Genomic DNA, 15,213 nt, shown 5'->3' with positions numbered 1-15,213 from the left:
TGAGGAGTTCTTAGACAGGTTTGTGTTTGGGGCCCTGGTGGGTTGGGGTATCAGGTATTCTTCTGTAGTCAGGAGGATAGCTCAAACCGTGGCACAGAGGCACGAGAAAGTGTGAGAGAACCACCACTGGGGTCAGAATGAAAGGTATCCTGGGAAGTGGCTGGAGAGGGGCAGAGACCACATTGGAATGCATCCTCCATGTGAGGCTGAAGGGACATCTTGGTGATCAGATGTATGTTTCACAGCAAATTTTATGGCAACATGTGCATTAGAGGGGCTACACTAAGTGGAGGAAAGACAAGTAAAAAACATACATAAAAGACAAGTAAAAAACATTTTTTTGTTTGTTTTTGCCTGAGCCCACTGGGGCAGCTGTTTCTTACGTACTGCTGAGAATCTCTTTGGGCCATTTTTTTTGCTGCTGGCTTGAATAGCAGGTGCCTCATGAAATGAAACATTGGCCGTTGACTGATTCAGAACATTCGAGACTTGAAGTGACGTAGACCTATAAGCAGGCCTCAGATGTGTATTCAAGAGGCCAGTGAGATGTATACGCTATGGAGTCTGCTTGTCCACTTTAGCAGTTAATTTTTATGTAGAAATCCCTAAGTTCTAGGTTAATTTGCTCAGCTGTTGCAGTCTAACCTGTTCAAGGACTCAGAGATCCTTAAAGTTAATTTTACATACTAAACCAATGCCTACCTAAGGTCTTCACACAAGTAACTTGATACCATAGGAGTGAAAGCCAATTCCATGTGGTCACAATTCCTTATTATTTTAGCTATACCATTCCCAATCTGGGGCTTTGTTCTGGGTCCAGGAACATGAGGCTCTTTTTTCTGTTTCCTCTGATCCTACTGAAGTTTCACTAAGTTCCCTTCGCTACCACCCATGGAAGCGGTGTCTCGATGATTAATGTTCCTGCTCGAGTTCAGGTGAGGCTCCTGCACATCTTGGGAGCAGCAGCTTACTCTTGAACTTGTTTGCTCATTCTGACTTTCCCCTTGTCTGCTTCCATTCCTGGCACAACATAAGAGACCCTGTCTCTACAAAAATAAAAAAACTGACCAGGCGTGGTGGTGCACACCTGTAGCCCCAACTACTCAGGAGCCTGAGGCGGGGGGATCACTTGAGCCCAGGAGGTGGAGGCTGAAGTGAGCTATGATCACACCATTGCACTCCAGCCTGGGCGACAGAGTGAGACCCTGTCTCAAAGCAAACAAATAAATAAATAAAAACTCTTAATTACAAGCAATAATGCAACACAAATGATATCAGTATTTAAGCCATAGTCATGATATCAGTATTTAAGCCATAGTCAGTCATGTGGGGGAGCAGGGTTGAGAGTTCACTCACAGGCTGTAAAACATCCATCCTTCCTTCCTTCCAGTCCTAATACAATGAACAATGGCGAATTCAAGAAAACTTGTTTTTTGTGTTTTTTTTTTGTCTCACAGTTCAGCGTTCCTTAAATCATGCTGCCATTCACTTTCATTTTATAAATCTGCAAGCTTTTATTTGCTTCCTTGTCTTATTAAACAGAATGTATTGACTAGAGATCAAATTTTTCTTAATGCTTTTTGGAGTGCCTCTGCCTCCTTAATGTCCTGTTACTGAACTTTTATTAATCTACTATTACTAAACTTAGCATTGCTGAGGTAACAGATGACAAAGTTTAATGTTATTTGAAATTTGAAGGCTTTATGCAGGGGGGAAGAACCTCATGGGTTCAGTGTTAAGTCCTTGTTCTTAGTTCCTCAGAGCCTTTTTTATTTTTAGATTTGAATATGTGAATGTTACTACATTTATATATTTTTTACCTGCGATAATTCAGGATATTTTCTGACAATAGATAAAATCATCTTTTGTCTACATCTTTTCTTTCTTTTTTTAACAAGTCACCACCCACCAGGGGTTTAATTCTCCTAATAAAAAGGTCAGTTCAGAGAGGGGCCCTGCCTTGTCCCCATCCAGGGGAGAAGATCTACAGAGCACCCTGGGAATGTCCAAGCCCAGTACATATTTTATTTCAAACTTCAAAATACTGCCCTCTTCTCTCTAGTATTATGAGGTTTGATGAAAAAACCTGTAATTTAGTTATACTTTCCCCTTTCTCCTAAATTTTCATCTCTCCAGAAAAAAAAAATAGAGCTCTAATTTTTAGGCTATCATTAGAAAGCCCTTTCATTTACTTTATAACTTCAATCTCTGAGATTTTGCAGGACCTCTTCCAACTCTAGTATGTTTTTCTTGAGGTATGGGGAACCAAAAGTGCACAGCACATGTAGCTATGGACACAGAGTGGTTTTGAATAAGGGCAGGATCACAAGTTCTAATTTGCTTAGGGTGTTCTTTCTGATAATGCCCAGCATTTTCTGGGCCTTTTGTCATGAAACATGCAATGTGGTATCTTAAGGGTTAACAGTCTAAGCTGATTGAACAGTGTAGCTTAAAATCTATTATTCTAAAAGTATAATTGGTATTGCTTTTCCCCTGAATGTTCCTCACATTTGCCTTCACTGATGGTCACTTGCCATAATTTTGCCTATTTATGCAGCCTCATGAGAACCTGTCTTTTAATTTTGCATTTTGATTAGGAACAGCTTTAAGGCCATTTGCAAATGAAGGTTTTACTTTATTGCTTCTACAAATATTTATTGACTACCTACCTAATGGGGAATCCAGTGATGAATGAAATAAGCCTCTTCTTTCATGAAAGTTAAATCCTAACATTCTTCTGCTAGATTATTGGGTCCCAAAGCATTTATATAATTATGAAGACTTCCTTTTTAAAATAAATTTTTCATGAGTCCTTATTCAGTAGTGGTGTGTCTAATGGCTGGTCCTTGAGAACACATATCTGGATGTGACGCTGGGTTCCCTTACGGGTTGGAAACCACCATTCTAGGTAATTTATGAAAGCATAAAGCTCTAGTCCAAAATTAGTCAGTGGGCTAAAAACTCTGTTTATATTTCCCCATGAATGGGAATTACATGAAGACATATATACGCATGCACACAGACAACATACATTCACCCAAGTTTTATGGAAGTTAGTTGTTATTTTGTTCTGTTTTTTTTTGGTGGGATCTTAGCATTTAAGGTCTGTAGAAATTCTGTCTACTAGTCTACTAGTTCTGCCATAATTATATATAATCATACTTTTTTTTCTTTGAGACAGAGTCCACTCTGTTGCTCAGGCTGGAGTGCAATGGCGCAATCTCGGCTCACTGTAACCTCTGCCTCCCAGGTTCAAGCAATTCTCCTGCCCCAGCCTCCCAAGTAGCTGAGATTACAGGTGTGCACCATCATGCCCAGCTAGTTTTTGTATTTTTAGTAGGGACAGGGTTTTGCCATGTTGGTCAGGCTGGTCTTGAACTCCTGACAGGTGATCCACCTGCCTTGGCCTCCCAAAGTGCTGAGATTACAAGCATGAGTCCCAGCACCTGGCCACCGTTTTCTTTTTCTTTTTTTTTCCTAAGATAGGGTCTCGCTCTGTCACCTGGGCTGGAGTGCAGTGGCACAATCTTGGCTCACTGCAACCTCTGCCTCCCGGGTTCAAGCGATTCTCCTGCCTCAGCCTCCTGAGTAGCTGAGACTACAGGCATCTGCCACCATACCTGGCTAATTTTTGTATTTTTGGTAGAGACAGGGTTTCACCATGTTGGCCAGGCTAGTCTCGAACTCTTGACCTCAAGCGATCCGCCCGCCTCAACCTCCCAAAGTGCTGGGATTACAGTCATGAGCCACCACATCCAGCCAATCATACCGGGTTTTGTTGTTGTTGTTGTTTTGTTTTGTTTTTTTGAGACAGAGTCTCGCTCTGTTGCCCAGGCTGGAGTGCAGTGACGTGATCTCAGCTCACTGCAACCTCCACCTCCCGGATTCAAGAGATTCTCCTGTGTCAGCCTCCTGAGTAGCTGGGTTTACAGGTGCACACCACCATGCCCGGTTAATTTTTGTATTTTTAGTAGAGATGGGGTTTTGCTATGTTGGCCAGTCTGGTCTCGAACTGACCTCAAGTGATCTGCCCACCTCAGCCTCCCGAAGTACTGGGATTACAGGCATGAGCCACCGCGCCCGGCAGAGTCATATTGTTTTTATACCCTCAAATAATTCCAATAGGGTGATTCGGCATGCTGAGGCCCTTTCAAAACTAAGATGCTCCTTACCCACATCTAGTTGATATGTTTACTTAAATGTCTGGTAAAATTTCCTGGGCAAAGTAGTAGACTCTGTAATAAACAATAGGAATTTATGTTCATCTTTAAAAAATATTTCCAGATATTCCCTAGGTAGAAACTTATTCTGAAAGAGGGTATAGTCGTCAATCTGCCAGTCTTGGAGTTGTTCTTTACCCCCAAGGGGGCTGTTCATAGTGTTGCATAATTCCACTGTCTCACCTTTGAGTGAAATTTACTCTCCGCCTAGGCCACCAATCCAGTGATCCTGCCTTGCCTCTTGACTAGGCCACTCTAGATCACTCAGTGAGCTCACCAGGTCTGGATCTATCTAGCTCATTCAGATGCTTCAGGGTGAGCCTCTGACAAAGGCTCTGTAGGCCAGCCATGGTTCCTGGGCTGGTGTTCATGGACATGGCTCTGGTCCCTGAGTGACTGCCCCCAGGCAAGGTAGGCAGCTGCCTGTGGTTTGCTCTTCTCAACTTTGGCTTGCTGCTTTCAACAGGTTACAGACACTGGTGTATGCTGAAGCTTTTTATTTTGACTATACCTTTTATTTTAACTAAGTTATTTTGTTGATTTTCTAACTAGCATTTCCCTGGTGATCCATGTCAGATGTGCTTTAAGAATTTTATATTAATGATTTTTGGCTGGGTGCACTGGCTCACGCCTGTAATCCCAGCACTTTGGGAGGCCAAGGTGGGTGGATCACATGAGGCTAGAAGTTTGAGACCATCTTGGCCAACATGGCGAAAACCCATCTCTATTAGAGATACAAAAATTAGCCAGGCATGGTGGCACACATCTGTAATCCCAGCTGCTCAGGAGGCTGAGGCACAAGAATCCCTTTAACCCAGGAGGCGGAGGTTGCAGTGAGCCAAGATCATGCCACTGCACTCCAGCCTGGGTGACAGAGCAAGACTGTTTCAAAACAAAACAAAACACCTGGTAGCTCACGCCTGTAATCCCAGCACTTTGGGAGGCCAAGGCCGGTGGATTACGAGGTCAGGAGATCGAGGCCACCCTGGCTAACATGGTGAAACCCTGTCTCTATTAAAAATACAGAAAAATTAGCTGGATGTGGTGGTGCGTGCCTGTAATCCCAGCTACTCCGGAGGCTGGGTTGGAAGAGTCGCTTGAACCTGGGAGGCGGAGGTTGCAGTGAGCCGAGATCGCGCCATTGCACTCCAGCCCGGGAGACAGTGCGAGACTGTCTCAGAAAAAAAAAAAGAATGTTATATTATTTTTAGAATCTTTTGTAAGAAGCTCCTTAAATTTTTTGGCCTGCCTAGTTTCTTCTATTTTTTTTCTTTTTGTATATTAAAAATATAATCAAAAAAATTTTTACATTTAATAAAAAGTTGCTCACGCCTGTAATCCCAGCACTTTGGGAGGCTGAGGTGGGTGGATCACTTGAGGTCAGGAGTTTGAGACCTGCCTGGCCAACATGGCGAAACTCTGTCTCTACTAAAAATACAAAAATTAGCCGGGCATGGTGATGCGTGCCTGTAGTCCCCGCTACTTGGGAGGCTGAGTAGGAGAGTTGCTGGAACCCGGGAAGTGGAGGTTGCAGTGAGCCGAGATCACGCCACTGCATTCCAGACTGGGTGACAGAGCAAGACTCCGTCTCAAAAGAAAAAAAAAAAAGGCATGGGGTCTCACTATGTTGGTCTTGAACTCCGAGGCTCAAGCAATCATCCCACCTTGTGGGAAAATAATAACCACCAAAGTGCTAAAAATAATGAAGTTACGTAAATAATACAATTGGAAACAAATAGTTGGAATAATTTTAAAATGAAGATAAACAAAAGAGAAAATAATTTCGTCTGTTGAGATACTTTTTTTTTTTTTTTTTCTTTTGAGATGGAGTCTAGCTCTGTCTCCCAGGCTGGAGTGCTGTGGCACGATCTCGGCTCACTGCAAGCTCCGCCTCCCAGGTTCACGCCATTCTCCTTACTCAGCTTCCCGAGTAGCTGGGACTACAGGTGCCCGCCTCCACGCCCGGCTAATTTTTTTGTATTTTTAGTAGAGACGGGGTTTCACCGTGTTAGCCAGGAGTCTCCAGCTCCTGACCTCGTGATCCGCCCACCTCGGCCTCCCAAAGTGCTGGGATTACAGGCGTGAGCCACCGCGCCCGGCCTAGATACTTTTAACGTTTGGAATATTGTTGTAACTCCATTCTGGAGTACTTTTTCTAGTCTGTCCATTTGTCTTTCTTCTTTTAATTGCCTGCTCATCACCCTCACTCATTTTTCTAATGGGTTGCTTATATTTTACTTATTGCTTTGTAAGGGCTTTTTGTTTTTGTTTTTGTTTTAAGGAGCGGAGAGTTTAATAGGCAAGAAGGAAGGGAGAAGACAGAAGGAAGACGCTCCCCGTACAGAGACAGAGGGAGGGGGGGCTCCAAAGCCGAAAGAGGAGGTCCCCACCTGCCACGGATACCAGTCAGGTACACATGCAGAGGCTGGGGGAGGCGGTATTTGATTTGCATAGGGCTCAGGGGATTGGTTTGACTAGGCATGTCATTCACGTAGCCCGAGAAAAAGCTGGCCCTCCCACCCTAGCTTTTTAATATGCAAATACAGGGTGACAGGACGTTCTACATTCGTGAGGATATATGGGGGTGGCCATGTTGCCAGGAACATGTAGGGAAAGGGCAAGAAGGCCGCGGGAATCTCCATGTTTGGGTGGACCCAGTTTCTAATGGCCGACTTGCATATCAAAGGTTGCTGGCCTGGCTCTAAGAGCCGGGGCTTTACAAGGAACTTTTCCTGAGATGCTTTAAAGCTTCCCAATGACCCCTTTTTCTACAACATTCCCCCCTGTGGAGATGCTACACTAACTGCTGTTAGGGGGTTTTGGGCGACGACTCTTTCTGGCTACTTCCTGCTGAAAAGGGGCGTCAAATGGAGAACAGCAGCTAGGGCTCCTCCTGGGGTTGATCTAAGGGTCCTCGGAAGAATGGCGTGTGTATGTGTGGTTCATTTTATAGCACCATTTGGAGTTTGATTGCAGTCTGATGATTGAATTTCCTTTCCTGGCCCATGCACCAAAATGATACGGCTCTGATGAGTGGAGGAACACCAGGGTTCTTGGTCCTCATGTCGGTTTAGAGAAAACAACAGGGACACACGTGGAGTGGTTTTAAGGAGTGGAGCATTTAATAGGCAAGAAGGAAGGCAGAAGACAGAAGGAAGAAACGACCTTGTACAGAGACAGAGCAAGGGGGGCTCCAAAGCCGAAAGAGGAGGTCCCTCTATAAGGGCTTTTTATGTTTTAATTAAGATATTAATGATAATAACTATATGTTGCAAATATTCCTTTTGATTTGTTGTTTGCCTTTTAGCTTTGTGCTAGCAGGTTTTTGGTAAATATAACTTTTTTATTGGTTGTCTTTTTCTTTACAGTTCTTTTGCTTTTATAACAGGGTACATTTTGATTAATTTCTATTTAAAAACAATGTGATGCTTTAGAGCAAGGTTCAAGTAAATATAAACACGTAGGCACACGGTAGAGTACCTTATTCACAGTTATTGATTGCTGCTGTTTTTGGTTTTTCTTACTGGGGCTAAATAGAAAATAGGATGTTTTCTTTGGCTTTTAAAGGCTTTCAGCTTTGGCATTTAAAACATTTATTATTATTATTATTATTATTATTATTAATGTTTTTTATTTTTAAAAGTAGAGTCTCACTATGTTCCCCGGGCTACTCTCAAACTCCTGGGCTCAAGCGATCCTCCTCCCTTGGCCTCCCAAAGTGCTAAGATTACAGGTGTGAGCTACTGTGCCTGACCTAAAATCTCTATAAAAGTTTTTTTTCTGCTGCTAATATTGAGCTCTCACACCATTTACTAGCTCTGATTTTCCAGCAAAAGATATTTACTTTACTTCTGACCATTCTTAGTCAATCCCTGAGATTTCTCTATGAGGAGAGCTTTACTTCTGATCTAATCTTTCTCTGCTTGAAGCCTCTGCAACTTCATATTAGATAATAGCAGGCTCCTAGCTAATCCTTACACACACAATCAACTTCTCTTCTCCCGCATGCTTTTTCCAGCTCCTTAATGAGAGCTGGGAAATCTATTCTGCCCTTTCCCCTCAATCTTTTTTTCCTAGACAGTTTTGTTTTGTTTTTTTGAGTTGGAGTCTTGGTCTGTTGCCCAGGCTAGAGTGCAGTGGCAAGATCTTGACTCACTGTAACCTCCTCCTCCTGGGTTCAAGTGATTCTCCTGCTTCAGCCTCCCAAGTAGATGGGACTACAGGCGTGTGCCACCACACTCAACTAATTTTTGTATCTTTAGTAGAGATGAGATTTCACTATGTTGGCCAGGCTGGTCTCGAACTCCTGACCTCAGGTGATCCACCTACCTCGGCCTCCCAAAGTGCTGAGATTACAGGAATGAGCCACTGTGCCTGGCCTTTCCTGGACATTTAAAAGAAAGAACAAAAAAGAAATAGAAAAGAAGCTTATAAAGCAAATATCATGCAGGAGTTTCCTTATAGTTATGATCACCCTGCATAGTAGGTCACTTGGTATTGAGTGCCCACTGCTTTCAGTGACATCCGGTATGTTCCTCTTGTTTATGGGTTCCAACACTTCCTATTCCAAGAGACAAACATTTGTTCTGTTCAAAACTTTATATCTCATTCCAGTGGGGTATTCTGCCAACCCATGTTTAGGTAATTGGTATTGCACTTTATTATTACCACAATTAGATATCTTGCCAATGGGAGGGAGTGTAGTTTTCATTTTCTGTGAGAACTCATATGCAGGCAGATGTGTTTTGCTGGGAGTTGGGAGTGGGGCAGGAAACCAAACCTGGAAACCTGTTGATCCCATGGGGTGGTAGGAGATATACCTCTGCTATGCCACCTGCTGCCCTGTGGTTCTGAGTGGGTTTTGTTGTTGTTGTTGTTGTTATTTTTCCCTTTAAAAGTTATAAAAGCAATCTATCAGCCCCCTAAAAAAGTTTTAAAAAAATAACCCAACAGTAATTCCACTACTCTGCATAATCATTTTCATTTTTTTAAAAATCTTGGCTCAAATGCATGCATAGTTTTACATTGTTATAGTCTGACAACATTTTTGTATTAGTCTTTTTAAACTTGACATTGTAAGTAATTTTCCCTGTTGCTATATAGATTTCGTAATGAGAATTTTTATTATTTATTTATTTATTTATTTTGAGATGGAGTCTCACTCTGTCGCCCAGGCTGGGGACAGTGGTGCGATCTCGACTCATGGCAACCTCCGCCTCCTGGGATCAAGTGATTCTCCTGCCTCAGCCTCCGGAGTAGCTGGGATTACAGGTGCCCACCACCACACCTGGCTGATTTTTGTATTTTTAGTAGAGTCGGGGTTTCACCATGTTGGCCAGGCTGGTCTTGAACTCCTGACCTCAAGCGATCCACCCGCCTTGGCCTTCCAAAGTGCTGGGATTATAGGCAAGAGCCACCACAACCGGCCCATAATGAGAATTTTTAATGACTGCATTATAGTCTATCAAGTATTTTTTTTTCGTCTTAGACATTTACATTCTTTTTGTGTGTATGTCTCCCTTTTGTGCTTTTTAAATAATGCTGTAACATATACTTTTGCATATAGTTTTTGATAATTTTTGTTCTTAGGATAAATTTCTGGAAGTGGGGTTCCTGGACCTAAAGTTTGCCACTTTTCTGGTTCTGTGAAGCTACCATACTGCTTTCTAAAAGAATTGTGCCAATCTGCATCCAGAAAGGTTTTCAGCATAAATGTGACGTAAGAAACACGTAAGCCAGTAAAGGCTCTGGAATGCTGAAGCAGATGCAGGATTTAAAGGGAGATGGTGAGGTTTTTCTTCTCCCTCCAGCAGGTTTGAGCCAGCCAGTTTTATGTTTCATCTTAAGTGTGAGTTTTATAAGAATTTCCTAATGGAAGGTGTCTCTAGGGTCTTGTGTTTCCTCTGTTGCAGTGGTTTTGTAGCTCTGCTTCCCCAGATCATGAAGGAAACAGGTGCATGAAGTTAAAATAGAATTATTATCCTATTCTTTGTATATTAAGTCAAAATAGAATTTAGGCTTCCCCCAAACTGTCACTTGGCCAATTTGATAACTGTTGGTACTTTGCAAGTCACCCTGTTCCTCAGGTTTAATGGAGGAGCATTCACCAACTGATAACAGTTTTAGGGTGAAAAGGAATCAAGTGTGTCTGCTGAATGGAGAAAAAATACCTAGGGATGTTATAATTTTCTAGAGTTAATGAGACAACACAAATAGCAAAGCATTTTGGATTTGATTGAATTTATGCAGAAAGTAACCCCAAAGTTATATAAAGTTAGTGAGTAATTACTAAGAGTAAATTAGCAGAAGAAGTTATAGCCAGATTTCATGTATTAATCAGTAGTTTTCTAAAGGCTGAAAGTGCTGAGTGGCTTTTTGCTAGTGCACATGATCGTGGAGGGGTGATATTCCCTGAGAAGCTGAGGGAGTATGGTAGGAGTGTATTCTCTGTGGCTTTGTAACCAGCCATCAGTTTCCTGGTACTGAGGTTTAAGATCGTCCAGGCAAGCTTGTTGCTACATCTCACTACTCTTTCCATCTCTGCCCCCACCTCTCCAGCATTTTAGAAACCTGTTGGGGTAAAACTGAGGTGTGTGGCTTCCTGTCATAGTATGTGGGGTTCTCCATGGGTGTGCTGGCTGTGTATGCATTAGTTTGATGGGTGTGTAGTGAAGATGGTCCAGTGGGACCCTGGTGGTCACTGATTCTGTTTTCTGTTTCTGTTATAGCCCTTGCCAGCATCCAGCCATGGGGGATATGAAAACCCCAGATTTTGATGACCTTCTGGCTGCCTTTGACATCCCAGACCCCACCAGCCTTGATGCCAAGGAGGCCATCCAGACACCCAGTGAGGAGAATGAGAGTCCCCTCAAACCTCCAGGCATATGTATGGATGAAAGTGTGTCCTTGTCTCACTCAGGATCAGCCCCCGATGTGCCGGCCGTGAGTGTCATTGTCAAGAACACCAGCCGCCAGGAGTCATTTGAAGCAGAGAAAGACCACATTACTCCCAGTCTCTTACACAATGGATTCCGGGGCTCAGATCTGCCTCCAGATCCCCACAACTGTGGGAAATTTGATTCTACTTTTATGAATGGAGACAGTGCCAGGAGTTTCCCTGGCAAACTGGAGCCTCCCAAGTCAGAGCCATTACCCACCTTCAACCAGTTCAGTCCAATCTCCAGCCCAGAACCTGAGGATCCCATCAAAGATAATGGATTTGGGATAAAGCCCAAACACTCTGACAGTTATTTCCCACCCCCTCTTGGGTGCGGGGCTGTGGGAGGCCCAGTTCTGGAGGCTCTGGCTAAGTTTCCGGTTCCAGAGCTGCATATGTTTGATCATTTTTGTAAGAAAGAACCCAAGCCAGAACCCCTGCCCTTGGGGAGCCAGCAGGAACACGAGCAAGGTGGGCAGAACACAGTGGAACCTCACAAGGATCCGGATGCCACTCGATTCTTTGGGGAAGCTTTGGAGTTCAACAGCCATCCTAGCAACAGTATTGGAGAGTCCAAGGGGCTTGCCCGGGAGCTTGGTACCTGCTCATCAGTCCCCCCTAGGCAGCGTCTAAAGCCAGCTCATTCCAAGCTGTCCTCTTGTGTAGCAGCCTTGGTGGCCTTGCAGGCCAAAAGAGTGGCTAGTGTCACTAAGGAGGATCAGCCTGGCCACACAAAGGATCTCTCAGGGCCCACTAAAGAGAGTTCTAAAGGTAGCCCCAAAATGCCCAAGTCACCAAAGAGTCCCCGGAGCCCTCTGGAGGCCACTAGAAAAAGTATCAAGCCATCGGACAGCCCTCGTAGCATCTGCAGTGACAGCAGCAGCAAAGGCTCACCATCTGTGGCTGCCAGCTCCCCACCAGCAATTCCCAAAGTGAGAATCAAAACCATTAAGACATCATCAGGGGAAATCAAACGGACTGTCACAAGGATCCTGCCAGATCCTGATGATCCAAGTAAGTCCCCTGTTGGGTCACCTCTAGGGAGCGCCATTGCAGAGGCCCCAAGTGAGGTGCCAGGGGATGAGGTGCCTGTGGAAGAGCACTTTCCTGAGGCAGGCACAAATTCAGGGAGCCCCCAGGGGGCCAGGAAAGGGGACGAGAGCATGACAAAGGCCAGTGACTCTTCATCTCCCTGCTGCAGTTCTGGGCCCCGGGTCCCAAAGGGGGCTGCCCCGGGCTCACAGACAGGCAAGAAGCAACAGAGCACAGCACTGCAGGCATCCACCCTGGCCCCTGCCAACCTCCTGCCCAAAGCCGTGCACTTGGCCAACCTGAACCTCGTCCCCCACAGTGTTGCTGCATCAGTGACAGCCAAGTCTTCAGTGCAAAGACGGAGCCAGCCACAGCTTACACAAATGTCGGTGCCCCTGGTCCACCAGGTGAAAAAGGCTGCCCCACTGATTGTAGAGGTCTTCAACAAGGTCCTCCACAGCTCCAACCCTGTGCCCCTCTATGCGCCAAATCTCAGCCCGCCTGCGGACAGCAGGATCCACGTGCCGGCCAGTGGGTACTGCTGTCTGGAGTGTGGAGATGCATTTGCCTTAGAGAAGAGCCTGAGCCAGCACTATGGCCGGCGGAGCGTCCACATTGAGGTACTGTGCACACTGTGCTCCAAGACGCTGCTCTTCTTCAACAAGTGCAGCCTGCTCCGGCACGCCCGTGACCACAAGAGCAAGGGGCTCGTCATGCAGTGTTCCCAGCTGCTGGTGAAGCCTATCTCTGCAGACCAAATGTTTGTGTCGGCCCCTGTGAACTCCACGGCACCAGCAGCCCCAGCCCCTTCATCCTCTCCCAAACATGGCCTCACTTCGGGCAGTGCCAGTCCCCCTCCTCCAGCCTTGCCACTCTACCCAGACCCTGTGAGGCTCATCCGGTACTCAATCAAGTGTCTTGAATGTCACAAGCAGATGCGGGACTACATGGTCCTGGCTGCACATTTCCAGAGGACAACAGAGGAGACGGAGGGGCTGGTAAGCAGACCCTCACTGTTATGGGTATTGGGCCCCTGGCTCACACAGGTTCCATGACTGGGCATGGAGAGGAAAGCTCATTGATATGGGGGTAGTGGTGGAATCTTATGAGTCTTAGAAGAGGACTTCTGCCTGAATATTTAGTGTTTGGTGTTTGTCGGAAAAGGTGTCCTGCACATACTGAGGTGAGACCCTAATTTAGCAAGTGTATTTATGGACATGTCCCATGTTCCACTCAACTTCCCCTCAAAGGGTCTGTCAAGGCCCAGTGTCAGGCCCGAGATAGGTCTTTACTGGATGATCTCCCTCTGGTCTCTGGCAGGTGTCAGCACAGTCTTAGCATGTGACCAAGGAACTTGGGGACAGAGATAGGTGAGTCACTGCCCCTGCACCTCAGTCTGTTCTAAGAACTTTGTCTTTTTTTTTTTTTTTCTTGAGATGGAGTCTCACTCTGTCACCCAGGCTGGAGTGCACTGGTGGGGTCTCAGCTCACTACAACCTCTGCCTCCGGGGTTCAAGTGATTCTTATGCCTCAGCCTCCCAAGTAGCTGGGACTACAGGCATGTGCCATCACACCTAGCTAATTTTTGTATTTTTAGTAGAGACAGGGTTTCACCATGTTGCCCAGGCTGTTCTTGAACTCCTGGCTTCAAGTGATCTGCCCACCTCAGCCTCCCAGAGTGCTGGGATTACAGGCGTAAGCCACTGTCCCCAGCCAAAGAACTGTGTCTTTAATAAGTTGTTGTTCTGCCCTGCAGTGACACAGCTGTTCTTGCAGAGTCCTTTTGTGGAAACTGCAGTAGGGCCAATGGCAGGGCTGGGATAGAAGGAAGGAGAGTGGACAGACATGTGGGGCCTGTGGCAGAGGTTTATGGAGCCTCCTCCTTTCAACTGCATTCTCACCACTCCAGGAAAGTGACTGTGCTTATCTGCTTGTTTTGATTCTTGGTTATGCTTGATGAGATTCATTAAAAAAAAAAAAGCCTTCTGCGCTGAGAATACCCTTTGGCACCTTCTGTGTCTGTGTTATGTGTTAGTGATTTCTTTGAAGAAGGAGGCCTCCAGAAGGTGGTTCTCTTCATGACATAGCCAAACCCACCCCTCATGGTGCTTCCCTAAGCTGGTGCTACAGAGGCCTGGGAGGAAAGCAAAACAGCTCTTTTTGCTTCAGTTCAGCCAGGGGTCTGTGCATGTGTTGGTAGCTGTTGAGCTTTGCATGTGTTCCCTGAGTGCCCACTGTGCACGGGCTGGGGGTCTGTGCCAACCAGGGGATGCCAGCAGAAGGGAGTCTCACCTTCAGGAGCTTACAGTGGCCTAGCAAGGGCAGTGGTCACCACCCAAACAGCTACAGTATATGGCCAACTGAGAGTGGGGCTAAACCAAGGTTATAAACGTAGTTGCGCAGAGTGCCCCAGAGGGACTAATTCGTGATGACTCCATGCATAAGGAAGATGCTGCGTGGAGGTGACATTTAAGTTGGGCTTGCAAGGATGAGTTTGGAGGAGTAGGAGGGGCAAGGGTGTTCTGAGTATAGGGAGCAAAGGAATATGAGAGTGCAGAGTGGGTTTGAAGAAGAAGACGTTGTTATGCATGAGGCTGGTCTTGGAAATATTAGGGTAGAGGTCAGAGGTTGAGTTTGGTGGGCCTGTAGGGCTTCTGCAGAGGACTCAGCCCCCCAAAGGGGCCAGAAGGTGCTATAGGATCCCACTGTGGCCTCTTACCTCCTTCTGCTCTGTTTCAGTTTGCATTTTTCTTCTGATGCGTCAGATGGGGTGTGGTCACTCAGGGTCTCTTCCCCTAGGGCTTCAGTGTTCTTGCTGCCCCAGCATGGTTGAGTTGGGCCAGGTTTACTTTATCTGAGTCAAGGGGCCATGAGAGGACCCTTGGCAGTGAAGGTCTGTTGCCTGGGCCTGGGATTTTTTCACATTGGTCCTTACGTATCTTCTTCTTTTTTTTTTTTTGTGAGATGGAGTCTTGCTTTGTTGCCCAGGATGGAGTGCAGTGGTGCGATCTTGGCCCACTGCAG

At 45.6% G+C, this 15,213-nt stretch overlaps 1 protein-coding gene across 3 annotated transcripts in view; it reads left to right on the top strand.

Moving 5' to 3' along the window:
* The window catches only part of ZNF592 (zinc finger protein 592), a 57,007-nt gene that overhangs the window by 22,791 nt on the left and 19,003 nt on the right, over nt 1-15,213 (top strand). For 2 of the 3 annotated variants that reach the window (XM_030814949.1, XM_030814950.1), the window contains exons 3-4: nt 6,502-6,630; nt 10,949-13,187. In XM_030814949.1, coding sequence (XP_030670809.1) covers nt 10,968-13,187 — 2,220 coding nt within the window. In that variant the 5' untranslated portion in view covers nt 6,502-6,630; nt 10,949-10,967. The remainder of the gene's footprint in view (nt 1-6,501; nt 6,631-10,948; nt 13,188-15,213) is intronic. The other variant, XM_030814951.1, reaches the window with a different exon arrangement.

Source organism: Nomascus leucogenys, chromosome 6 (genome assembly GCF_006542625.1).
Source record: "Nomascus leucogenys isolate Asia chromosome 6, Asia_NLE_v1, whole genome shotgun sequence".
In the NCBI taxonomy this organism is placed as follows: domain Eukaryota; kingdom Metazoa; phylum Chordata; class Mammalia; order Primates; family Hylobatidae; genus Nomascus; species Nomascus leucogenys.
This window is presented reverse-complemented; position numbering and strand designations above follow the sequence as displayed.